This window comes from Cricetulus griseus (genome assembly GCF_003668045.3).
Source record: "Cricetulus griseus strain 17A/GY chromosome 1 unlocalized genomic scaffold, alternate assembly CriGri-PICRH-1.0 chr1_0, whole genome shotgun sequence".
In the NCBI taxonomy this organism is placed as follows: domain Eukaryota; kingdom Metazoa; phylum Chordata; class Mammalia; order Rodentia; family Cricetidae; genus Cricetulus; species Cricetulus griseus.
The window spans coordinates 28,222,905-28,248,571 of record NW_023276806.1 but is presented as its reverse complement, the minus strand read 5'-3'; the positions used below and the strand labels follow the sequence as shown (position 1 = coordinate 28,248,571).

The following is a 25,667-nucleotide window of genomic DNA, read 5'->3' as shown; positions in this document are numbered from 1 at the left end:
TAGCCCACCACACTGAAGAACGAGATACCATCCCCTTGCAGACAAAGGGCAAGGGCAGGTTTGCCTCCCTTCACACCCTTCCATGCACTATAATTCAGTTCTGCCGCTGAGAAGCAGCCACCTATGTGTACAGCATCTATCTCATCCTGTGGGCTTAGGAGGGTGTTGTTTCCAACAAACCCATGCAGCTCACTCCACTGTAACAAAGTCCTTTGTCTTTGACCCAGAAGTCTCAAGTTTTCTGCCAATATCCGTGAAATAGTAACAGACCAACTTATTAACTTGCAAACAGGGTGCAGTTCCAGAGACGGACACTGTTTCAGAAATTACCCAGGTTACAAAATAGAACAAAACACAAACAGTGACAGAAATCACTCTATCAATTCACTCAATGTTCATGGACGTAAGTGACATAGATGATGGCCAGTTAGTTGGAAACATGTTTACTGTTAAATAAAATCTTACATGACACAGCATTTTGGATGAAGAAAGCAGCCTTTCCTAGCAATGTATGTCCTATAGCTTATCATGGGGCTTTTATAATAGCGCTTGCATAGCCACGGCCTTTCTACCGACTGCACTCATCTATGTAAAGGAGACAGTGAAAACTCGTGAAAGCAACTAGAGGCAATCCGAGTAATGAGGTGTGCAGATCAAACCAAGGATGCGGGTTCTCAAGAGTCAGTTCAAGAATTTATGAGTAAACTGGTACAGCACCTTCCTAGCCTGTGGGGTCCCAGGTTCAACTGCCAGCATTAAATGGGTCAGGTCTAACTGTGAGTAAGGAAGTCATCAAACTTCAAAGTAGAAATGATGCAAACTAGCCTGGGCTACTCAACAGATTAGCCAGTTCTTGAGGAGTCTTATGTGGCCATGCACTGAATATTTATTGAGAATGTACTGTGTCTCCCACACTAGGCTACACTTTTGATTCCATGTGGTTCAAGTTCTAATCTAGATAAACGAAATAAAGAAGTCAATTTTGCAGCCTATGAAAGCATGGTAAGTACTGTGGAGAGAAATAGAAGAGTCTTGATTATCAATAGAAGATAAAGGAAGGCTTCATTGAGAAACTACTTTTTGAATAAATATTTGAAAAAGGAAAGGGAATGAGCCATCCAGGTAAAGAGAGAGCAAGGCCTCCAGCCTGTGAGTGTGAGTGTCATAACCAGAGAGGGGGCAGTGTTGGCTGGATGACATAAACCAGTGGACTAGGAGGTGAGGTCCCTAAAGGAGGCAGACGAACAAGAAGGGCCACATAGGCTCCCGTGGGACCACCCCAAGGACTTGGGATTTTATCCTATGGATTTTTCTGAAGGACTTTAACCAGAGGTGCAATATTTTGACCCATCAAAAGAAATACCATTGGTGAGTTGAGCTCAAATACTGGGAATTGGGTGATGGTATCACTGTCTAAGAGTTTGAGGCACTCCTCCTTTCTGGAAATCACCTTCCAAGTGTGCCTGCTGGCTCCCTACCCTGGAAGTGTGGGAACCTTGGCTTGAGAGATTTTTTCCTCACAGTCCAAGCAGACCTGGCCTGTCTATACTCTGGTCACCTGTGAACCATCTGCAGTAAATGTAAACACATCCCCCGAGCTTACACCTAAGCCACCTGCATTGGAGCTGGGTGTTCCCAAACATCTCATTGCAGTCTTGACCTGTCACCTAAATGGTGACTATCTGCAGGACTCGCATTATCTAATAAAAAGGTTCTCATTTTAAAGTTCATGGTTGAAGACAGGAACCACCTTCACAAGCATATTGTTTTATTTGTACCTCAACATATTAAAGACAGTGTAGATGCTACATTATGCAAAGGAGGCCAAGTATGCAAATGTAATCTTCTGTACTCGACGTAGGTAGAATGAAACAGACGTGCTTTCAGAGAAAAACTGTATGAAAACATTTCTCTAAATTTCAATGGAATAAAGGTTATTGTTAAACATTAGTTGTACTGAGGAGATCGATGGGCATATACTAAGTTAATTTTGGAGCTTTCAGCACTAGCTATTCTACTGAAATGCCTAAGCATTAAGATATGGGCCATATTGCACCATACGATAAGCACTGTGTGTAGTTTTAGAAGCAAAGATGAATAAGGCCAAAATGATAAAATACAGTAAGTGGTACAGTGTGTAACTGTGAATGCATGCATAGCTGGAAGTGAGCTATGAGAAATGTAGCAAAAATTTAAATAAAAGGCTGGAGAGATGGCTCAGAGGTTAGGAGTACTGGCTGCTATTCCAGAGTTCTTGAGTTCAATTCCCAGCAACCACATGGTGGCTCACAACCATCTGTAATGAGATCTAGCGCCCTCCTCTGGCATGCAGGCAGACATGCAGGCAGAACAGTGTATATACAATCAATAAACAAATCTAAAAGGAAAAAATAAAAATCAGAATCAGACACTAAACTTTCCATTCTGAAGCTGGCATGGTGGTGCATGCCTTTAATCTCAGCACTTTTGAGCACAGCCAAGTGGATCTCTCTCTGAGTTTGAGGCCAGTTTGGTCTATACAGCAAGTCCCAGGCCAGCCAGGGATACATATAGAGGTTCAATCTCAAAAAGGAAAGAGAGAGAGAGAGAGAGAGAGAGAGAGAGAGATAAAAATAAGAATCAGTACCAAAATATTCCCAGTCCTTTGAGGGCAAGTGAAGGCCACCACCATTGCACCATTGTGGTTAAGAACAACAGCTCTGGCTTCAGACTGTGGCTGTAGTGTAGACCTAGTGTCACAAAGCCTGCTCCTCATCTGTGAAGTGGCTAAGAGTACCACTGCAGAACAATTCTGGGAGACTGCTGTGAGGTGACACCTGGAGCAATGGCTAATGCACAATATGCTCTCCGTAAAGTTTAGCTCTTCTGTTATCGATGCTTCTGTGTAACTGTACTGCCTAGTCCTTCGCCAGCTTGACATAAGTTAAAAGTCATCTGAGAGGTAGAAGTCTAAATGGAGAAAATTCCTCCATAAGGTTGGGCTGTAGGCAAGCCTATATGGCATTTTCTTAATTAGTGATTGATGAGGGGAGGGTCCAGTCTATTACGTAGTGGTTCTCAGCTTGTGGCTTGAGCCCCCTTTGGAGAGTTGAACAACCTTTTCACAAAGGTCACCTAAGACCATCAGAAAACATAGGTACTTGTGTAATGATTCATAACCACAGCAAAATTACAGTTATGAAGTAGCAACAAAATAATTTTATGGCTGGGGGTCACCACAGCATGGGGAACTGTATTAAAGGGTGGCAGCATTAGGAAGGGTGAGAACCACAGCCATTATGGATGGTGCTATCCCTGGGGCTGGTGGTCCTGGCTTCTATAAGGAAGCAGGCTGAGCAGGGTGGTGGTGCACGCCTTCAATTCCAGCACTGGGAAGGCAGAAGCAGGTGGATGTCTGTGAGTTCAAGACCAGCCTGGTCTACTGAATAAGGCTACAGAGAGAAGCCCTGTCTCGGGGGGGGGGGAGCAAAAGAAAGGGAAGGAAGAAGAGAGAGAGGAGAAGGGAGGAGGAGAAGAGAGGGAGGAGGAGGGAAGGAGGGAGGAGGAGGGGAGGGAGGAGGAGAGGAAGGGAGGGAAAAGAAAGCAGGGCTGAGAAAACTGGAGGAGAAGCCTATAAGCAGCAGTGAGAGAAAGCGTATAAGCACCACACACACACACACCACACACACACACACAACACACACACAAACACACACACACACACACACACACACCACACACACACACACACACACACATACACACACACCCGTGGCCTCTGCATCAGCTCCTGCCTCCAGGTTCCCTCCCTGTTTGAGTTCCTGTCCTGGCTCCCCTTTGATGATGAACTGTGATGTGGAACCCTAAACCAAATAAACCCTTTCCTCCCCAAGTTTCTTTGGTCATGGTGTTTCATCACAGCAATAGTAACCCTGACTAAGACAGAGGGGTAACGCTTTCCTGCCATGAAGCCTTTGAAAGAGAAGAATCCAGCATTTGATGTGTTAAAAGCTCCACCATGCAAAGGAAGACTGGCAGCTTTGCTCTCAGTGCCTCAGAAACACGGTTTAACATGCTCCAAGGAAGAGGTCCTGCACCAATTTGAATGAGGAAACAATCAGCTTTCTTGAAGAAATTTGCTTATTAAAGTTTTACCCCTAGGTATGTGACATTTTCAACAGAGGACCCAACAGCGGGGGAAGAAAGAAAAGGTGAGCCTGCCTGTAAAGATATCCAGTCTTTGCCTTCTTCTCAAAACACTGACCAGGTACAGTGCTCAACTAGACATGAAGCCCCTGGGGCCAGACATGATGACTGTGTTGACACAACCTGCAGAGGCTACTTTCAGCCTCTGGACACCCGGGGAAGAGAGACAGACACCACGGGAAACACAATGTGTCCAAGTTTAGAAACAAGGACTGGGCGTAGGTCCTGGCCCAGCTTTGAGGAACCCCTCAGTGTTTGACTTAGTTTTCATTTGGTTTTTGAAACGCTGTGAAGTGGTGATGGAAGCTTCAGTGAGGCTCTTGCAGCATTTATTAGAAATCCCACACAGAAATACAGCTCCCACCTTACAATTGAATGTGGCCACAGATGAAGAACAATAATCAATACTGGAGAGCCACAGGGGATGTGGAGAAAAGCAGAGAAAACGAAGTTTGAGGATTGTTAGATCCCTCTCTGGAAGCATTATATAAGGTACCTGTGGAGTGGTCATTTAAGATAACATCCACAAGTGTAATAAATTTACATGTGATTTTAAAATGGATTGGATTTCCATGGCCCCTGTGTCCTGTTTATGATCATAATAGTAATAATATTCATCTCCAGTCCCTAAATTCTACAGATCAGAAGAATGAGCTTCATCTCACCGGATATCCTGGAATGCAAGAGCCACTAAATCAGATTGACGATTAACACTGGGACAAGTAACCACTGTTTTTTCATCCACCACGGAGATGTTTCTCCTGTGTGGTCAATGTGTCACTGACGTCCTTCCCACATATGAAATCAATCATTGGCGTGGGCCTGAGAATATAAACACATGGATACAAACCAGCTGAAGGATCATGCTGGGGCCAAAGTCTAATGTGAACGGTAAGCTATCAGTAACCGCCTCTTCTCACTAAGAAACCACTGATGCGCCCATAGAACTCAAGTCCTATTCGGATGTCAAGAGCCCCATCTGCTGGTCAAAGGGGACCAAGCCGCAGCATCTGGAGAAACATGCATCAGAAGAGTAGAAAAGATGAAAAGGACTATCAAATGGGGATAAAAGGTGTGCCTTTATGCCAAGAAAGCAAGCCCTTCTTTAACTCATCTCTTGGCTCAGATTCATCTAGAAGAAAGTCGACCTTCATGCTTTCTGCCAGATCTCCTCTACTGGACCAGTGAGTTCATTCTGAGCTGTTTTCCACATTTAGCAAAGGTAGACAGAGCTAGCAAAACATCCACCCTTACACTAGGGTCCCTACTTCCAGCCGCCAGGGTCATTTTCCTCCCTGTCTTCAGGCCTTGAGTTCCCTCAAGGTCTTTCCATGACCCTATGGTCTTCTGAAAAACGTGACCATTTGGTTTTCATCTCTATCACAAGATCCTGCCACTTTCCAGACAAAGCAATGATTCCATCTCTTATCTCTCACTACATAAAAGCCATCCCTAAACCTAGCTCCCAAGTCCTGCAAGCCAGCTGGGCTCCACTAAGCGGTCCTCCCTGGGGTATTCTCACACAGCTACAGCCGGAGGACAACTGGGTGTGGGCACCCGGGCCCAGCAGCTGATGGAGTGGTCAGTTCCAAGTTCAGCGGGTGTTGACAGGAGCAGCTTCATTTGACTTCTCATGTGGTTGGGGATTCTTATGATGTTGAAGCTGGCTTCTAAGAGGGCACATCCCAAGAAGTAACCTTCTAAGAGGCAGGAAGCAGAAGCTGCCAGGCCTGCTAAACCCAGGACTGGCATGGTGACACTCCTGCCATCCTCTGATCAAAACAGTTACAGGGGGAGCACACTTCTCTGGCTAGGGCAATCAGGATGATTGCTTTGTACAAAGCATGTGGGTAAGAGCTATTGTTACAGTCATGTTTGAAAACAATGATCATCCTGGTTAAAATAAAACAGTGAATTACAGCTCCTCCAATGCCCTCACATGCTCATACCCTGAATGCTGTTTAGACTGGCACTCACCCTCTGCTATGAAGAGACAATGTTCTGAGGTGGACCAGTGGCCAACGCAAGCACTCCCTGGCATGTGTGTAGGTTCATTCTCGACAGGGGCTCCAAAGACAGACTGTGAAGAGGGGCTGTCATCCATTCCACCAGGCAGCTCCTTGGCCTTCAGTCAAGTGGTGTCAGCCTGCTTAGAAACTCTTTCCACCCTGCATAAATCTCAAAAACACTGTTAAGTGGACATAAAAATAAGAGCAGACGTTCTGTAGTCAATCATATTTATCGCACATGCCTGCATGTGCACATTTCCACCACTCCCACCCCCAGAGGAGAACCTCAAACATATATTAAATACAAGGGTAGCAATGAGGAGAAGCCTAACTCAAGGAAGCTCAGAACCGGTATTCAAAGAGCATCTAACGTAACCAGGAGGCGTGCACTACTTCACTTAGTTCTTAGAGCACTCAATGATGCTACTTTCAGTTTCCTAAGAGAAATGAGGCTTGGAGAATCTAAGTATTTTGCTGAAGGTGGCATGCTGGCCATTGGAAGAGCTGAAATACAGGTCCATGGACTAGTAACTCATAGTATTAATGAAGAGTCTGAGTACATTAAAAAAAGTAGCTTTTAGCAAGTGTTTTAGCATTTGGAACTTTAAGGAAGACACTATGGAGCTCTGCAGAGCAGGGTTTGCTCCCGTAGCAAGGCATCCCAGCCTGTGCAAGATCTGGACTGCAATTCTACCTGGGCAGGAGTTGAACATTTCCTGTTCACCCTGTGTCATCCATTGTCTGGCACTTGCTTTTTTGACTCAAACAATGCACAAGCCTTATTTCTTTGTTCAGGCTGATCTGCACTGGAAAGATTACAGCATACACCAGAAACAACTACTGTGCTGTCTAGAGGCCCTCCATTCCAATTCAAACAAAATTCTTGCAACTATGCCCTTCAGTCATGAACAGTTAAACACCTACATTACTTCACATTTTATAAAGCAAATAAACATTAATGGTGATTCAACACAATCTTCTCGTTTTCAGTCTCTCTCTCTCTCTCTCTCTCTCTCTCTCTCTCTCTCTCTCTCTCTCTCTCTCTCTCTAAGTTTTCTGTTGTTTTGAGACAGGGTCTTGCTGTGGAGCCCAGGCTGACCTTGAACTTGCTTCAATACTCTGCCTCCATGTCCAGAGTGCAGAGAGGATAAGCATAGGCCACACCTGGCTCCCATTTATAATCCTACATAAAGGACATCTTGTTTATAAATCGGAAAAAGTTCACCTCAATTGTTAATTTGCTGAGATCTCAAATCACCTGGGTGTGATTAGACGAGATTATCTTGGTTAGGTTACTGAGGTCGGAAGAGCCGTCTCATCTGACAGGACTCTGTGGGGTGGGTCCTGGACAACATAGAAAGGGGAAAGCTGGCTGAGGAGGCACAGCAGAGCCTCACCACTCTTTGTTACTGGGATGTGATCTAGTGTTTCCAGCTTCTGCTGGTCTGACTTCCCCACCAAGTGTACCCTTGAACTGTAAACCAGTTTTCCTTTACAAATCAACAGAAGAGAACTAAGACAAACCATTCATGTGTCACACAACTTTCCCTTGAAGAAAGGATTCAATGTAGTGTGGCAAGATGGCAAGCCCAGTGGTTAGCTTTACCAACTTTACCCAAACTTCCTAGTCACATGCTACTCTTGAGGCGACCTCCAACGACCAGTGTCTAGACATTTCCACCTGCCATACTGCCCTGGCAGGCGAGCTTTGCTCTGGAGCTATGGCCTGCCAGCCCACGACAGCTTGGCATCGTCTACCAGCTTTTCCTGTCTAGCTCCACTCCCCTCCTTTTCCTTTCAGACGAGTTATTCCCCACAAAACCATTTGATACTTTTCAGTTCCCTCTCCTGGGAGAGCAGCGTGGTAAGTGTCCAGTCTGGTAAGGAAACTCATTCTACAGTCTTCCTTAGCAATTTCTCACACACCATGATTCATTCCCCCTAAAATTATTTTATGCCTAGTATGGATCACTTTTTCTTTTTCCTTCACATAAAAATCATACTTTTTACCAACAAAATATTTTATATAATTGATTATATGCTTCAAAATATTGATTTAAATATTAATATTTCACTTAGTATTTTACCGTACTGGCTAAAGAAATGATTACCCAGGGCAGAAGAGATGGATCTGACACCCACACAGACATATATGCAAGTAAAATGCCAATGCACATAAAATAAGTAAATCTTTTTTTTTAAGGTACATGTTAAAAAAAAAAAAAAGATTACCCAAAATGCTAGTTTTGAAATAAATATACCATCAGTGTAGCACCACCTAGTGGTACACAATAGGAACTGTTACTGCTCCATCCATAGAAGGGGACCTTGCTTGCTGTATTATTACTGTTGCTTTTGTCCACCCAACTAAAGATGGTCCATTCCTACTGAACCAGGCCTTGAACTCTGATGGAGATCGATGGGTCATTTTTCCTTCTCAGAGCTTAAAGCACAGGCACCCCTTTCCTCTGTGCACATCACTGGTACACATGGTTCACTTTGCTGTTGCACCTGAGCACCTGACAGCTTACATACATTTTCATCTATGACTGGCAGCTCTGGAGGGCAGAGCCTTTGTTCATCTTACTCATCCTGTGCGCAAAGCTCTCTGAATAAATGTTTGCATCTTTACCAATGAGTGGCTAATGGTCACCCTTGGAACTAGCTAGATAGCATAGGAGACTCAACTGTGGGAGGAGTCTTACTTGTAAACTTATGGATTTTATGATTAGAATGAATTGAGCTGAGAGAAGAGGCCATGGCCTGTCAGAGAACTGAAAGACCTGGCCAGAAAAACTATACAGCCATGGTCTAGGGGTGTTCAAACATGTTGTTCTTGAAAACCAATGTGAGCTGGTCACAGCTCTGATGAGAGCATGCAGCTGTGCTTGGTAACCATAGGAATGTGAGCCTGTTTCCTCAGGAAGCACCCTCATGATGCCAGCGAGGGGGCACAGAAAAGAAATTGCCAACATGACCCCTTCATGGTATGGTTAAGGTTTTTGTTGTGAATAAGAGAAAACACCCAAAGGCATCCGAAGGAGTCCAGACAGAGAGAGAGAGACTGGACCTGCCTGCAGGCTGGGGAAATGGGACGGTAGGAGGGACAGTGGAGACAACAAGAAATAGAGAAGAGAGCATGGGGATATGGGGAACGGAGAGAGGGTGAGAATAGCAGGGGAGGGGTGAGGGGGGCAGATTAGGGTAGGTGCTTTGAAATGTGTAACAAGGGAGCCTGGAGGCTGGCCTGGCTTTGACGTGCAGGCACAGGAATATGCTAATGGATCCTTATGTCTCTTCCTCCTTTTCCCTGATGGGTACAAGTTTCACAGCTTCCTGAGGAATGATGGCTTTTATCAAAACTCTTATAGTCCAGGTTGACATGGGCCTACTCAATTTTGGAGTCAGTGGGCCTTCGCATCAGGTAGGGACAAGGGTACCCTTTGGAGCTGATACCTAGATCTAAGGCATGACTAAGGAACAGAAAATGGGACTCACTGATTTATAGATCAAAAAGTTAATTCAACTGAGCTGGTTCTGGTGGCACACACCTTTGATCTCAGCACTCAGGAAGCAGAGGCACACTCTTCTACATAGCAAGTTCCAGGCTACACAGTGAGATCCTATATCAAAACAAAACAACAAAAGCCACACACTATAAAATGTTAATTAGAAAAATCATTTATTTCTGCTCCTTTCATACATATTGTCTAGGAAACAGTCTCCCATATGTGTCTGAAATGGCAGAGTACCACACACACCATTTAAAGGCAAAGCACCACTGGAGGAACTGACCGGTTGTCCAAGTGTCTCACGATATACTTCTCGATTTGCATTAATTTCTGAAAATCAGAAATATCATGTCCAAAAATGATAAGGGGGTTGTAAAAAATAATCACTTTATTCAATACCAAAGTTTTAGAAATGGAGTATATTTTCTTTGGGAAATAAAAAACTAAGAAGAAAATGCCACTTAACATAGTTGGTACATCAGAAGAGGTCATCAGAAAAAATACTGTAATGAACGTGTCTCTGATAGCATGAATTCCAGTCCTAGCTGTCATATGCTTGCTAGGGTGTCGCTCAACGTGGCGTTTACTCTGCTCTTCACTCTTCTCCTCACCGCACAGGGGAGTGGCTCAGCCTCTAAAGCTTCTCTAACAGGAGCCAATCCAGGATTCACTGATTTCCTCAAAAGGCACTAGCCCATCAGGTAGCCCCTGCAGAAGTAATTCATAAACACAGGATGTGAACAGGAAGCATTTCAGAAGTGCCCACTTCCTATGAATTAAATGACAATCCCAAAATGTCCCTGCTATTTCTCACAGTCACCTTTGGTTCACAATAAATAAGTGGGCTCCCCATAACTCTTCCCCCTCAAAGGAAAACATCACAAGCAATATGCAAACTAACACATAACTTGCTGTAGAGTATTAATTTAAGTTGTGCTACATTTGTTTATGCTGTGAAATATTTGTTTAATGATGCAAAGATGTGTTGTATTCTTTTATGTTGCATTTGTTTAACTCTGTGAAGCTATGTTACTTTGCCTGCCTAAAACACCTGGTTGGTCTAATAGAGCTGAACAGCCAATAGAAAGACAGGAGAGAGAAACAGGTGGGGCTGCCAGACACAGAGAACAAATAGGAGAAATCTAGGCTCAAGAGAACATCGAGCACAGAGCGAGAAAAGGAGAGGCAGACACGAGGGGCCAGACACCCAGCCACACAACCAGCCACTGAGTAAGAAGGAAAGAAAGGTATATAGAATAAGCCAAGCTAAGGCTAGACATTTGTAAGTAAGAATAAGTCTCCGCCGGGCATTGGTGGTGCACGCCTTTAATCCCAGCACTCGGGAGGCAGAAGCAGGCGGATCTCTGTGAGTTCGAGACCAGCCTGGTCTACAAGAGCTCGTTCCAGGACAGCCTCCAAAGCCACAGAGAAACCTTGTCTTGAAAAACCGAGAAAAAAAAAAAAAAAGAATAAGTCTCCATGTATTTATTTGGAAGCTGGGGGGTAGGGGCAGGCCCCAAACAGGGGAAAAAAAAAAAAAAGACTACAAAAATTAGACACACAAAAGGCAGGAAAATGAAAAGACTACATAAAAGCTAAAGCTCACAACCAGACTCAATCTTTAAACTCTCAAAATTACGACAAAAAAAAAAACCCAACCTCTTTATGGAAACTGGCTTGGACTGCAAAGCCCCCCATCACTACTAGAGGCGGCACTGGGAGAGTCAGGAATAGCATGCCTAGAGCTGAGCCTCTGAGCCCCCAAACTGCAGAGGTGTCTGCCCCTGTGGAAAGTGTGCAGAAGGCAGTCACAGACTCCAGCTGTACCCATGGATGACAGCAAACTTCAAGCTGCTCATATGAGAGTTCCTTTCCCTGGAGCTGGGAGCCAGCCTGAAGCCCCTGAGGAACAAACGTGGTCCTCAGGTTCCAACCCTTCCCTCCTGCAATGAGAGCCTGAGTCTAATAACGAGAAGGGACGTGCGGGGCCAGAACAAAGCTGGTAAGTGCTATATATTCTACTACCCACCCAGCAAATGACTGAAAACGCTCTGTACTCACTGAGGCCTCCAGAGCCTAGCCCCTCTGCCACACACCCCTGCCACTCACTGGGTTAGCCTGGCCCAACCTCACTCAGTTTCCTCAGCTATAAAGTGGAGTTTCTGCGGGAGGCCTGAGGAGTCTCTCAGAAAGGTTTTGTGCAGCACAAGATATTCCTGGTTAGAGGCTGCTAGCATGAGCATGTTGAGTTTTCTCGCCTGTCAAGTAGGAATTAGATCTCCTGGAGGCTTACTACAGTGGCACACACCAACACTTAAGGGTTTGGTTTCTCTCCTTTCCAGCTTGTAGACCCATGCTGACCCATTGCAGCCAATGTAACCTACCCAAGCCTCACTCTTTCCCCCTGCAGAATCTGCCCAGTCAATCTACTGAGAACTTTCGTCTCATTCAAGCTGCCTTCCCCAAGCGTGCTCAGACTGAATAACATAAAAAAAGCACTGAGTGTGTATCCACACTGACTCAGAAGACCCCCCCAGAAATTCACTGTCACAAAGTATGATGCTTTCAAACAAAAACAAAACAGGGAAGTAATTTTCACAGCACAGAAAAGGCTCCAGATGATTTCAGCAAGGGTTCACATCAGGACCACACAGCAAAGTACTCGGTGCTTGCTTACACTAGGACAGCTCTATAGAGACAGGTTCCTGTCATCTGCTGTGTGATGTGAATATACATGTCAAAGCCCCACCTAACGACAGTTTAATATTGTGGTATTTCTTCCTGAAGGCAGTGTGTCACCTATGCTTGTGTGCTATAAACCTTAAGAAACATTGGATGGGGGGTAGTTGTTCTGGAGAAATGGGTCAGTAGTTAAGACTGCTCTACTAGAAGACCTGGGTTCAAATCCCAGCACCTACTTGGTGGCTCACAACCACCATGGAATCCAGTTTCAGGGAATTCAACATCCTCCTCTGGCCTCCACAGACACCAGACATGCATGTGGTAAAGACACATGTGTGGGCAAAAAATAATAATACATTTTTAATTTTAAAAAACAAGGAACATTAAGAAATATAAAATATGGGGCTGGAGAGATGGCTCAGAGGTTAAGAGCAGTGGCTGCTCTTCCAGAGGTCCTGAGTTCAATTCCAGCAACCACATGGTGGCTCACAACCATCCATTATGAGATCTGGTGCCTTCTTCTGGTGTGCAGAGATACATGGAAGCAGAATGCTGTATACATAATAAATAAATAAAATCTTTAAAAAGAAAAAAAGAAATATAAAATATAAAAACAAATGAATTACTATCATATACATTCTGGTAGAGAATCAAAGTAAATATCTTAGAATGCATTTACTATGGCCACTCCTAGAATCATCTTGCCCTTTCTTATAGACGAGATAACTCGGTAATCCTTAGTTATTATAATCAGGATAATGAGAATTCTACAGATAAATACAATCGAAGTGAACCAAGAATTCAAAAACAATAATTGGGGCCAGCAAAATAGTCCAGTAGGTAAGAGTGCTTGCTGCCCAGTCTGAGGACCTGAGTTCAATCCCAGGGACCAACATGGTAGAAGGGGAGAACCAATTCCACAAACTATCCTCTGACCTATACATGTGCCATGGCACATGCCTCACCCCCCCCACACACACACACACGCAAATACATCTATTTAAAAAAACTACAGACAGAAGCCACCATGAAGTATTTGTTTTCTCTAGGGAGCCATTATTTTAGCAGTCACTAAGTCCCTTCTATATAAGGCAGGCACTGTGCTAGGTTAGCATTAACAGGAGTTTCTCAAGAGTGTGCCACGATTATATTTCTTTGCAACATCCTAAAAGGATGTTAGACATGGGATGTAACTTAGTGGAAAGTGTCTGCCTAGATGTTTTGATCCAAAATAAATGGTTTCTCATTCTACATTTTACAAAGTATTTCATTTGTGTGTTGTGTGTGTGCCTGTGTGCATGCATTCCCCCGGCACACATGTGGAGGTCAGAGGAAACTCAACGGAATTAGCTATTTCCTTCTCCTAGTGAGTTTCAAGGATGGAGCTTAGTTCATCACTTAGCAAGGGAGCCTTCACCCACTGAGCCATCCTGCCAGCCCTATTCTCATGTTATAGCTACGAGTGTGAGACTGGACGGGGCAGTTAACCAGCCCACACCACTAGGCCAGAGAAGAACAGAAGTGGAAGCAGAACTAACAGTGCAGTGCCTCCATGCCTACTCCAGCATCTTCTCCAGGGTCCCGGAAACAGTCTGCTTCTCTTTTACAAGGAGCAATGGTTTAGTTATACCGTTTTGACCCTGAGGCCAAACCCCAAGTTGAAATGGAGCTTTTAGGTTGTTCCCAACACAAAGCATGTTACACTTGGTGGCGAATAAACACTTTCCCCCTTAATCTTGCAGTCTCTAGAGCACACTACTAACTGTACTGAGTAGATCTGGGATCTCAAACAAGGTCACTGAACTGACCCCAAAGTCTGAGGGAGCAAGTGGCAAGCCCACAACTGGATGCTAATTCCCCAGCCACTTCCTCTGCTACACACTGTCCTCAGTGACTATGTGATTGTCTTATGTCACCGGTGTCTCCTCTGACTCATTTGTAAAAACTGAGCACTGGACTCAAGATTCTACTTGCTGAAATGACCTCCATGCCAGACTTTACAGCACTACTCTTTTGGAGTATAGCTCCAATTGTAAAAGCAAATGAAACAGACCCTCAAATACCAATACGCAGACCCATCATGGTTTCTTTTTTTTTTTAAGATTTTATTTATTTATTATGTATACAACATTCTGCTTCCATGTATATCTGCACACCAGAGGGCACCATATCTCATAAACGGATGGTTGTGAGCCACCATGTGGTTGCTGGGAATTGAACTCATGACCTCTGGAAGAGCAGTTGGTGCTCTTAACCTCTGAGACATCTCTCCAGCCCCCATCATGCTTACTTTAAGCCAGGACTTATCTAAAGGGCAATCCAAATGGTGTCGGTGAGGAAGGGGTGGCAAATATGGCTAATAAGTACAGAGGCACAACTGGATATTCCCAATATCCTCAGCATATATGTCCAATGTGTGCGTCACGGTACTCAGTAAGTATGTGCAATTGCTATGTCTCAGTAAAATAAAACTTTTACTAAGAGGTGTTATCTAATCCCTCAAATTACAGAATAACCAGCTAAACTAAAAGAGGAAAAACAAGTTGATACTAAAATAGGAACACACTGATAACAAAGAGAAGTGACATTCACACTGAAGCCATAAAGGAAAAACTAAGAAGTAGTACTACGTATATATACAAAATACAAACAGAAAATCACCTAAGGCACAAAGGCAAAATTATACTCCATGCTCACACTGTCCTGCTATTAACAGTACAAACTGGACTTGGTAGCAGTGCCAGCACTCTAGGTTGCTCAGAAGCCTGAGGCAGGAAGGTCACTCAAGCTCATGAGTTTATAGCCAACTTTCGTTAACACACTGAGAATATCTCAGAAAGGAAAAAAAATATGTATTTGCTGGGTGTAAATGTTTAAGGTGACAATAAAATTTAAGCACTTTAGAAAAGATTTTGAGGGTTTTTTGTTTTGTTTTGTTTTTTGAAACAGGGTACCAGGTAGCCCAGGCAGTCCACAAAATCTACATAGTTGAGGCTGGCCTTGAACTCCTAGTGGTCCACCTCAACCTCTCAAGTGCTAGAATTTCAAGTGTACACCAAGACAACATGGCTTAGAAAGAAAAAATGTCTCAGTCTTATGGGAAACGGCAGTCTCTCCCGTACTATCAGACTGTACCAGGCTATGGGGAATTATTTCTAACAGGCAAAGAAAAGAACAAAAAGATGCTGGAGTGCTCAAGGGGTCATACAAGGTGGCAGTGGTCAGAAGTGTTCCCTCCGACAAATAAGTCACAGACAGACGCCTGCAGAACTACACAGCCAAATACTTAGCTGACAAAGACTCTTGGGTAAGACCTGCCAGGATTAAGTTGGGAATATAGCTCCAGGATAAGCAGCCTCACTGACACGTTCTAGGCAGTGGACAGATTAAGCCACAGGACAAATGAACTTGTGAAATTCAAACACCAAAAAATTAGTATGGCTGACACATGATTCTGTGAGGGTTTAGATGACAAATGTCCCCCATAGTCTTGGGCATTTGAACACTTTGGTCCCCAGAAGATGGCACTATTTGGACATGTGGCCTTGTTGGAAGAGATATGTCACTGAGGGCAGGCTTCGAGAGTTCCACTTGCAGTTGCTCTTTCTGCTTTTGTGCTTGTAGTTCAAGATCTGAACCTGGGCTTCCTGCTCCAGCCACCACCCTCCACCGCCATGGACTCTTAAGCCTGTGGAGCCGTAAGCTACCTCGGTCATGATGTTTTATTACAGCAGTAGAGCAGGAACTAATACAGATGCTTACTATAGTTCTTTAAAGAACAAATTAAATTACTGAACTGATCTTTGTGTTTGGCTTGCTAAAGGTAAAATCAGAATATACTCTATCAACTTCAAATTAAACCCAAACTACTGCTTCTTCATCAAATTTTTCTAAATTTCATATTAACAACCCCAATTAGAATTATATAGTTCTGAGGCTGGAGAGATGGCTCGGTGGTTAAAGAACTGACTGCTCTTCCAGAGGATCCGGGTTCAATTCCCAGCACTCACATGGCAGCTCACAGCTGTCCGTAACTCCAAGGTCTGACAGCCTCACACAGACATACATGCAGGCAAAACACCAATGCACATAAAATAAAAATAAATAAATTTTAAAAAGAATTATATAGTTCTGCAGAACCAATTTACCTTTCTTCTAAAAACATTTAAAATTTTCTGAGTTACAATAATCTTCCAGTTTAGAGTTTTGTGGAACTCCTGAGTGTGTGAATGAGTGGTCTCTGGTTGTTGAGCCTTTGCTTGCGACTCTTCCTTCTGTTGGTTAGTCCTCTACAACTTCAGTGCAATACTTTTTGTTTTATCTTATTTTATCTTAATTTTAATATTATCTCTTAGAAGCCTGTTCTTTTCTAATGAGAGGCAGAAAGTGAGGGGATCCGGAGAGGACGGGAGGTAAGCAGAAGGAGAGGATATTATCAGGAGATATCATGTGGGAAAAAAAATCTATTTTCTATAGGAGGGAAAAAAAAAACTTTAATTGATATTACATTAAAAACTGCAATCTTTTTTCTTACCTTAAGGGACTATATTTCTTTCCTGTCTACGCCTTAATGGGTTTTCTTCATGCAGGCTGAAATCCATATCTAAAACACCTGGGACCAGAAGTGTGTGGTATTTCTTTTTTCTTTTGTTTGGTGTGTGTATGGTGTATGTGTATGTACAGAGTGTGTGTGTGTGTGTGTGTGTGTGTGTGTGTGTGGAAGGCTGGCTGGCCAGTGAGCTCCAGATGGCAGCCTGTCTCTGCCTCGTGTGTGTGTGTGTGTGTGTGTGTGTGGTGTGTGTGTGTGTGTGTGTGTGTGTGTGTGTGGAAGGCTGGCTGGCCAGTGAGCTCCAGATGGCAGCCTGTCTCTGCCTCCCTAGCAGTGAGTTACAGACACGTATCTTCATCCCAGCTCTTTACATGGTGATTCAGAAGATGAACTCAGGCCTTCAGGCTTCCGTAGCAAGCACTTTACTTGTTGAGCTATCTCCCCAACTGAAATTTCAGACTCTTTAACATTTACATATATAATGAGATATCTTAGGGATAGAATCTAAAGCTAAACATAAAATTCATTTATAGGACTTGGGATTGTAGCTCAGCGGTAGAGGACCTGACTGATGTGGCTAGTTTTATGTCACCATGACACAAGCTAGAGTCATCTGAAAGGAGGGAGCCTCAGTTGAGAAGCCGCCTCCATAAGATAGGGTATAAGCAAGTCAATAGGGCATTTTCTTAATTAGTGATCCACAGGGGAGGGCCCTGCTCACTGTGGGTGGTGCCATCCTTGGGCTGGTGGTCCTGGATTCTATAAAAAAGCAGGCTGAGCAAGCCATGAGGGACAAGCCAGTAAGCAGCACCCTCCATGGCCTCTGTAGCAGCTCCTGCCTCCAGGTTCCTGCCCAGTTTGAGTTCCTGCCTTGGTTTCCCTCAATGGACTGTATAGTATGTGTGTGAAATAAACCCTCTCCTCCCCAAGTTGTTTTTGGTCATGATGCTTCATCACAGCACAGTGACCCTAAGCCACTGCCTGACGTGCACAGTGCCCCTGGATTTGCTGGCTAGCACTACAAAACTTTAAGCCCAAACCAAACCGATCATTTATATTTTATGTCTCTCTCCATGAATCCAAATGTCAGCTTCATACAGTATTTTTAAATAATTCTGTATGTGAAACAAAGGTTTCATGGTATGGCATTTTCCACTGTGCTATCATGCTGGCTGTCAAAAAAATTAGCTTCTCAGGTTAGAAATAAGCAACTGTTTAATATTTATACCAATAATGAAAGAGCAGCAGCAGCCATGGCTTGAAAATCCTCTTTACTGTTACTAACGCTACTGGAATCTGACATAGTAACCAAAGGCACATTCTAGAAAACTAGCTACAGTCGGTACGGCTGAGGCAACAGAATTAGACTTTCTCATGCACATGCATACGGATAGCCAAGAAGACCTTCTGGTCTCAATTTTGTTACAACTATAGTTACAACTTGAGGCAAGTCACAAATTTCTTTAGTTCTTAGACATTTTTCACCTTTAAATGAGTGTTAAAAGGAGAACCCTAAAAGAGACAAACTTTGTCCCCTGGAGAAGGGGAAAGGGTCACCATCCCCTGAGCAAATTGAGGACAAGGGAAGAGGAGGGAGGGAGCTACATGAATGAGAAGGGAAGAAAAGGCAGGATGCAGAGGTCATGAGGAAGCAGAAAGGTTGAGTCAGGTGTAGATTAGAAGAAAGGACATATGACAGGTAGGATTTTAGTTGGGGGGTGGTAGGGGAGGAAGGGAGGGAGAAGGGAACTGGGATTGTCATGTAATTCAATCTTGTTTGTAATTCAAATATATATATAATAAGAAAAATAAAAATCTTTAAAAAAATGTGTTAAATTAAATCTACAAATTTATATTATCTGAGTAATTATTATACCAATTCATAACAAAAGTTAAATTGCTTATTATGTGAAGTATTTTACTTACGGCAATTTCATTCTCATGAATACTCTAGCCATGAAGAAACTCAGCAGGACACAGACAAAGCCAATGAAGAGAAGAAGAAACCTATTGAGTTTGGGAATATTTGGTGCATTGGATCGGTCCAGGATTATGAAACCTAAACCTCCCATTGTAAACAGGAAGCTAGATGCAAGTCCTTCCATAATATACTGTCCATTTACTCTGAAAAAGAACACCACAGGAAAGCAAATGTTACTAGAAGATTAGTTTTTCCCTTTAGATTAAAATTCCTGTTTCTATTTTATACTACAATAGTTTGTGCTAACGTTTTATTCTTACCCTTACAATTATTTATTATGCCTTTGGATATTCATCTGCTCATCCATTCAACAGGTATTTACTGAGAGGTATATCACACCATCAAATATTATTCTTGGCTCAGGGTATACAACAATGGACAAAACAGACAAAAACCTGTCTGGGCTGGGAATTTAGCACAGTGGTAGAACTTGCCTAGCACAAGCACACATAAGACTTTACCCAAGCACCACAAAAAACAAAAAAGGAAAAAATTAAATGTGGTCATCATGTAGCTTACTTTAAAAAGAGTTTTAAAATATCAACTATCAGGGTTGGAAAGATGGCTCAACAGTTAAAAGCACTGGCAGTTCTTCCAGAGGTCCAAAATTCAATTCCCAGACCACACGGTGACTCACAGCCATCTATAATGAGATCTGATGCCCTCTTCTGGCAAACAGGTGTACATGCAGACAAAACACCATATACATAAAATAAGTTACAGGGCTTTAAAAAAATATCGGCTAGCCAGGCATTGATGGCGCACACCTTTAATCCCAGCCATCGGGAGGCAGAGGCAGGTGGATCTCTGTGAGTTCCAGGCCAGCCTGGTCTCCAGAGTGAGTGCCAGGATAGGCTCCAAAGCTACTCAGAGAAACCTTGTCTCGAAAAACCAAAAAAAAACCTTGGACTATCCAGACTAACAAAATTGTATAGAAAAATCAATACACATTTTTCTTATTTTAAAAACTGAACATCTTATGTGTATATGAACTTTAACTTTTCAAAGTTATGCTAGTTAAATTTCTATTTTTGGTTGTGAGCCTAGTCTTTAATGGCTGAGCCATTTCTCCAGCCTGCTAGTTAAATTTCTATCACACTTTTTTTTTCTTTAGTTTCTCAAGACAGGGTCTCACTATGTAGCTCTGGCTTCTAAGGGCTCACTATATACACCAGGCTGGCCTTGAACTCAAGAGAGGTACCTACCTCTGGATTAATGGGGTTTAAAGATACACACAACTTCCTAACTCTACCTCATTTTTAGTTACAGCTCTTAGGAGGCAGAGGCTAGTGGATCTCTGTGAATTCAAGGCCAGCCAGGACTACACAGTGCAACCCTGCCTATAAACAAATAAATATTATATCAAATGCAAAGAAATTTGAAGTAGCTGTGTTTTCTTGAAGTCATAATAATTAATAAATCTCTCATCTCGAAGTATTTTTAAAGCATGAATTCTTAACTAAAGCCCTATGACCCCAACATCTCCAGCAATCTGTCAACCCTTACATGCAAATTTGTGCATATGCTTATATCTGATTTTTCTTTTCTTTCTTCAAATTTAATTAATTTATTGTCATGTATGCATGTATATGTTTAGGGGTGAGCATGCCATAGCATACATGAGGAGGTCAAAGGACAACTTGTTGAAGTCAGTTCTCTCCTTCCACCATGTGGGTCGGGAACTGAACTCACGTTTAAGACTGGCATCAAGTGCCTTTACCTGAGCCACCTCAACAGCATAGCATACATTTTCAGATGTATGCTATGCTGAAGTCTTAGAGAAGGCAAATTTCTGTCAAGAAGATGGCTATCAATGGGTATTATAGAGAAGGTACATGATACTTTTATTAACTAATTGATTTCATTGAAAAGATATTGTTTTAAAAAACATAATTTCATACCAGATTCATCTAGAATGTTATTGCACTGATGAAATGGAACTCATAAGGTCTCAAAATTATATTTCTTATTTAATGGTAACATTCAGGGTCTGTAAATGTCTTTTCTAAAGTGCCCACATAACTGTCATAAAGGGTCATTCCCTCCCTATACATGAGACCCCAGATTTGATCTCCAGTCCCTAAATAGCAAATACCTTAGGCCTGTCCTCAGCTTAGCTTAAGAACAGATAATAAATTAGGCACCCCAGTGGTGCAATCAGTGGGTGTGTGGTGTTATGTGGTAATATATAAATGGATTTGCTAATTCCAATAATTACTATTTAGTAAAATGTTACCAAAAATTGACTGTAGTTTGCTGACCCCAGGTAAGTCTGTCATTTTGATTATAAACCAGCCTTTAGGTTGGTGATTTGCCAATCAGTAAGATACACTTGGCTTTCTAATAGATTAATAATATAGTTCTACTCTGTTACATTCTTACCTCATTTTGTCATAAGAAGCCCACATTTTAGCAGGCGTTGGTGGCTCATGCCTTTAATCCCAGCACTCAGGAGGCAGAGGTGGTGGATCTCTGTGAGTTTGAGGCCAGCCTGGTCTCCAGAGCGAGTGCCAGGATAGGCTCCAAAGCTACACAGAGAAACCCTGCCTCGAAAAAACAAAAAAAAAAAAGAAACCCACATTTTAAAAGGTGTTTCTAAATGTAAATAAGCCCCACATCATTTTTACTGTACATTTTTATTTACCTGTGTTTTCTGACAGCCAGTCTTACTACTGACCCTAGGCTCAGGATGTAGTCTAGACTCCCTAAAACTAGAGACCCTCCTGTTGGGAGTTACAAGCCTGGGCCACCATGCTCATTTTTCTCACGTTGAATAATTAGGCATGCCAGCAACCTTCTTTCCCATCATCAAGCTTTTGGAAGTGCTATCTTTTACCTGTAAGCCAAGAAAGCTACTGGTCTCTGATGCCCATGCTCATCAGTCATTGAGCCAACGCTTGGAGGTTCAACAATAACATCATAGATTATTCCTAAAGGAAAGACAACAGTACAGATTAGATTTTTCAGTCTGAAAAAAAGGACTCCTGTTTTCACTGCCTCTAATTACATTTAAATAGGACTTCTTTACATATAAACAGGGCTGCTTTGATTGTGTTATTACAATCCAATCAGATCCAGCTAACATTCTAATCTTTGTATAAGCCATCTTAGAATGACACCTAAACAAATATTATCTCTTAAAGAAGCGCCAATTTCACAAAGGGAACTTAGTAACACAGGCTAATACTCTAGAATGACTCCATTAATACTAGTGGTCTACTTTAGCACAAAAATAAAGTCACATATCTGTGATTTTATGTCTGTAAATTAAGAGAGGCCTCAGGAAATCTTGCTTTCTTTTTGGCTGGTTCAGAGTTCTGACTCTGGAGCAGGTGTCATGGGACTCACTGTGTAACCCAGGCTGCTTCAAATGTGCTGCTCTTCCAGCCTCAGCCTCCTCAGTGCTGGGATAACAGACTTAGTCAGTGATCACTGATGTCAAACCCAGCATCTCATAATACAATCATGACCAAGGGGATACTCTCTTACCGTACGCTGTTCTTACATGCCTCAAGTCCAGCTTTCCTAATGCAATAGCAGGTCTGTCTACCTCCCATCAAAAGAATCAAAGAATGCCCTTACCTTCTCCCTGGCAAACCTACAAAGCCAGGTATCTGCATTCACTCAGCTACATGAGAGGGGAGCCCCTCCTCCTCAGTGACCCCATCCCAACTGGCCTTCTCAGAACTTCACCTCTGCGGATATCTCTTCTCCACCCTGTCTTTTCAAGCTCTCCTTCCCTACATCAACCCTTCATTCCTGTAGAGCCTCCTAACATTCTGTCTCTGCCTTTCTTAAACACAGTCCTGGGAAGAACTAAGCACCAGACATCTATTCCAGCTTCTGCCAACCTCAGTGCTGAGGTTGCGCGTGACCGCCAGGCTGTGGCCTCCTAGTCCCACAATTGTTCAGTCACTGTCTTCCCAGAATCACCTGATCCAGTTTACAACCTCCTTTTTCTAAAAGGCAAACAAAACTGGGCAGATAAAAGACTAATTAAAACCACTGCTACCCCACCTAGCATTATAAACTAAGCCACAGCTTCTTAAATTGTGGATTGTAACATGGGACTGACACAACTGTGGGTTTTGGGGGGGAAAAATGCCACTAGTAAAAGGTGTGTGAACATGCAAGCAGAAAATGAACTCTAAACTGCATGTATGCTCTACAGCCTTGGTTCTGAACACAGCACATACACTTTACATTGAGCACATCTCACACTGTGCAATGACAAAAACCACTGCCTGAAACATCCGAGCTCAGTTTCCAGACTACTGTACCCTATGAATTATGGCTGCTTTTACTCTGTATTACTATACACACACAGTTTGCTCTCCTAAAAGCATGATGCTAAGTATCAAATTAGTGTTGTTGGACTGTACTGTGTATTGGTTTTCAAAATTGCTGCATGAATTTCTTTAAACATTGTTAACTGAATTTTAGCTTCAAATTAGGACAGAGATTACAAAACTTTCTGAGATGGCCCTCAACATGCTTCCTATTTCACACTACATGTTCTCAGCATTGGCAATTATAAACCTAAAATATTACACTCTGAAGGACACTGCCGACTGTTCTATATCCGCCAGTATCAAATATCAACTAAGATTCGATTCTCTATGTGAAAACAAGTACATCATCCATTTTCTACTGTATGGATTTGCTTTCAGTTTTAGGAAACGGTGCAATTGTGTGTCTACCAAACTACTGTTGCAAAGTCAGTTTATGTGTCACTATCAGTAAAAGTTTGATATCTATACTTTATACACTTATTTCACACAACCAGGGTTGTGCAAAAATTTTCTCAGGCCAAAATGCACCACAAAGGAGGAAAAGTTCAAGAAGCCCCAATGTAAGTAAAACAAAAGGCACCTCACTGGCCTCCTGGCCCCACATTTTGTCCATATTTTTTTTTCTTTCCTAGGATACCCTGTTTAACCATTCAAACTCGGGCTTACAGGCCATTTCTTCAGGAAACACACAGAATGAAAATGGTGCTTCCAACTCTCATCTTCAATGACACTGTATGTAGCAGGAAGCAACTGTGTGGTATTTAACATGTCTCAACTACATTCAAGGAGGGCAGAGGAATTATATTTTGTTTGTTGCTATCCCAGTGCTGAGTGAACAGAAACTCAGTTAACACTTGCCATTCTCAGCAACGCTGTTTATGTACAAAGGTATACTCACAGAGTTTTTAGAAGACTGTCCTTTCCAGGGGTCAAAAATAAATGCACAAGATTCGGCTGTGACCACTTTGACCCAGTGGTTGGAGCAGAGTCCCAACCCCATTTACAAACACCAAAATGAGGCCCAATGAAAAGCTTCTAGAAAAAACTCTTGTCTCCAAAAGAAATGAGAGTTAGGAAACAGACCAGCAAGAATGAAGACTAATTTTTTTTTAAAGCCAAATGCATTTTGTTTATTTGCTCAGTATTCACTGCTTAAAGTGCTAAGCAAAGCTTAACGCTAAGGACACACATTAAGGTGGCATTTAGCATTTCTGTTAATGTAAGCTAGGCAGGGTGTAAACTCTACAGTTAAAGACTGTCTTTTACCTCTTCAAAGCCAAGTAGTATGAAATAGCAACCATATGGTCACCACCACGCCAAAGACTTGAACCACTCTTGCTAACTTAAGATCTTTTTACTGTTCTCAGTTAAGTACACTACATCCTAAACTCCAAAAGCACAATCCTGAGTAAATCCTGGAAATGGCGCTGCAAGGGCTCTCTGAAGACTCGCAGACAGACTGCCAACTCAGCGGCAGGCAAGGCCACACCCCTTTGCATTTTCCACTTAAAGAGGATGTGTGACAGGTAACTGAAAAGCGGTGCTTCCTTGAGCCCCCAAGTTCTGCCCACTACAACACACTACCTTTTTGCAAGCCTCAGCTCCAACCTCAAAAACCGTGCTTTCGATAAATTCCTTTCTCATTCTTGTGACTTTAGAAACAAAGCAACCCCAAGGCCTTGGGGGCTAACAAACTCAATGGCTGTCAGATCTCTTCCAAGGTTCCAGGGACCACAAAGAGACGTTTCAAAGTCCCACTCTCCAGCCCAACCTGGGAAACACAGTGAATCGGATATGATGCTCCCAGAACCCCGATCAAACAACGTGCAGCGAGTAATAAAAAGAAAAGCTGGACTTGGCAAATACGTTCAACTCGTCTCTCGGGATGGGAGCCGCGGAGGAGGGGGCAGGCAGAGAGACCGGGACCGCTGCTCTGCAGGGCTCGGCACTGCCCTCCCGGAGCCGCGCTCGGCGGCCACGGGCCTCGCAAGCGAGCAGCGCGCTCGCCCACCCGACCCATCACCGCCGAGTTACCTCCGGTAATGAGGAAGTAAGACACCACCACCAGGGCGTACACCGTCATGGCCGACGGCATGTGCACCCAGGGCGGCTTCTTCAGCTTCAGGTTGGGGCATTCGAGCACTAAGAATGGGACTCGGTACAGAGTCTCCATGTCGGCGGCAGCAGGGACGGCGCTCCGGCCTCCGGCCTCCGGCCTCCCGCGCTGCCCGGAAATAGGCCCGCCTCCCCCAGCTCTGGCGCATGCGTGAGCCGAGGGACGCAGGTCCGTAAAGGTCAGAAGTAGACAATCCAGCCACTAGGAAATGAAACGATTATATTGGGCTGATAAGGAATAGTTTCGGAGATAATGATATAAAGAATGTTATTAGGTTTGAGTAGGTGTCAGACGCTCGTTTTTCTTGCTGAAACATAGATTGAGTGCCACGCATCTTCCAG

At 43.2% G+C, this 25,667-nt stretch overlaps 1 protein-coding gene across 1 annotated transcript; it reads right to left on the bottom strand.

Annotated features, from left to right (window-relative positions):
- Nucleotides 1–9,854: 9,854 nt before the first annotated feature.
- Nucleotides 9,855–25,455, bottom strand: Ostc (oligosaccharyltransferase complex non-catalytic subunit). The gene is made up of 4 exons (XM_027395712.2): nt 25,245–25,455; nt 21,755–21,848; nt 18,864–19,061; nt 9,855–10,414 (listed from the first exon to the last, which is right to left on the bottom strand). The coding sequence occupies exons 1-4, from the start codon at nt 25,381–25,383 to the stop codon at nt 10,396–10,398; spliced, it is 450 nt and encodes a 149-aa protein (XP_027251513.1). The 5' UTR covers nt 25,384–25,455; the 3' UTR covers nt 9,855–10,395.
- Between the last annotated feature and the right edge of the window lie 212 nt (nt 25,456–25,667).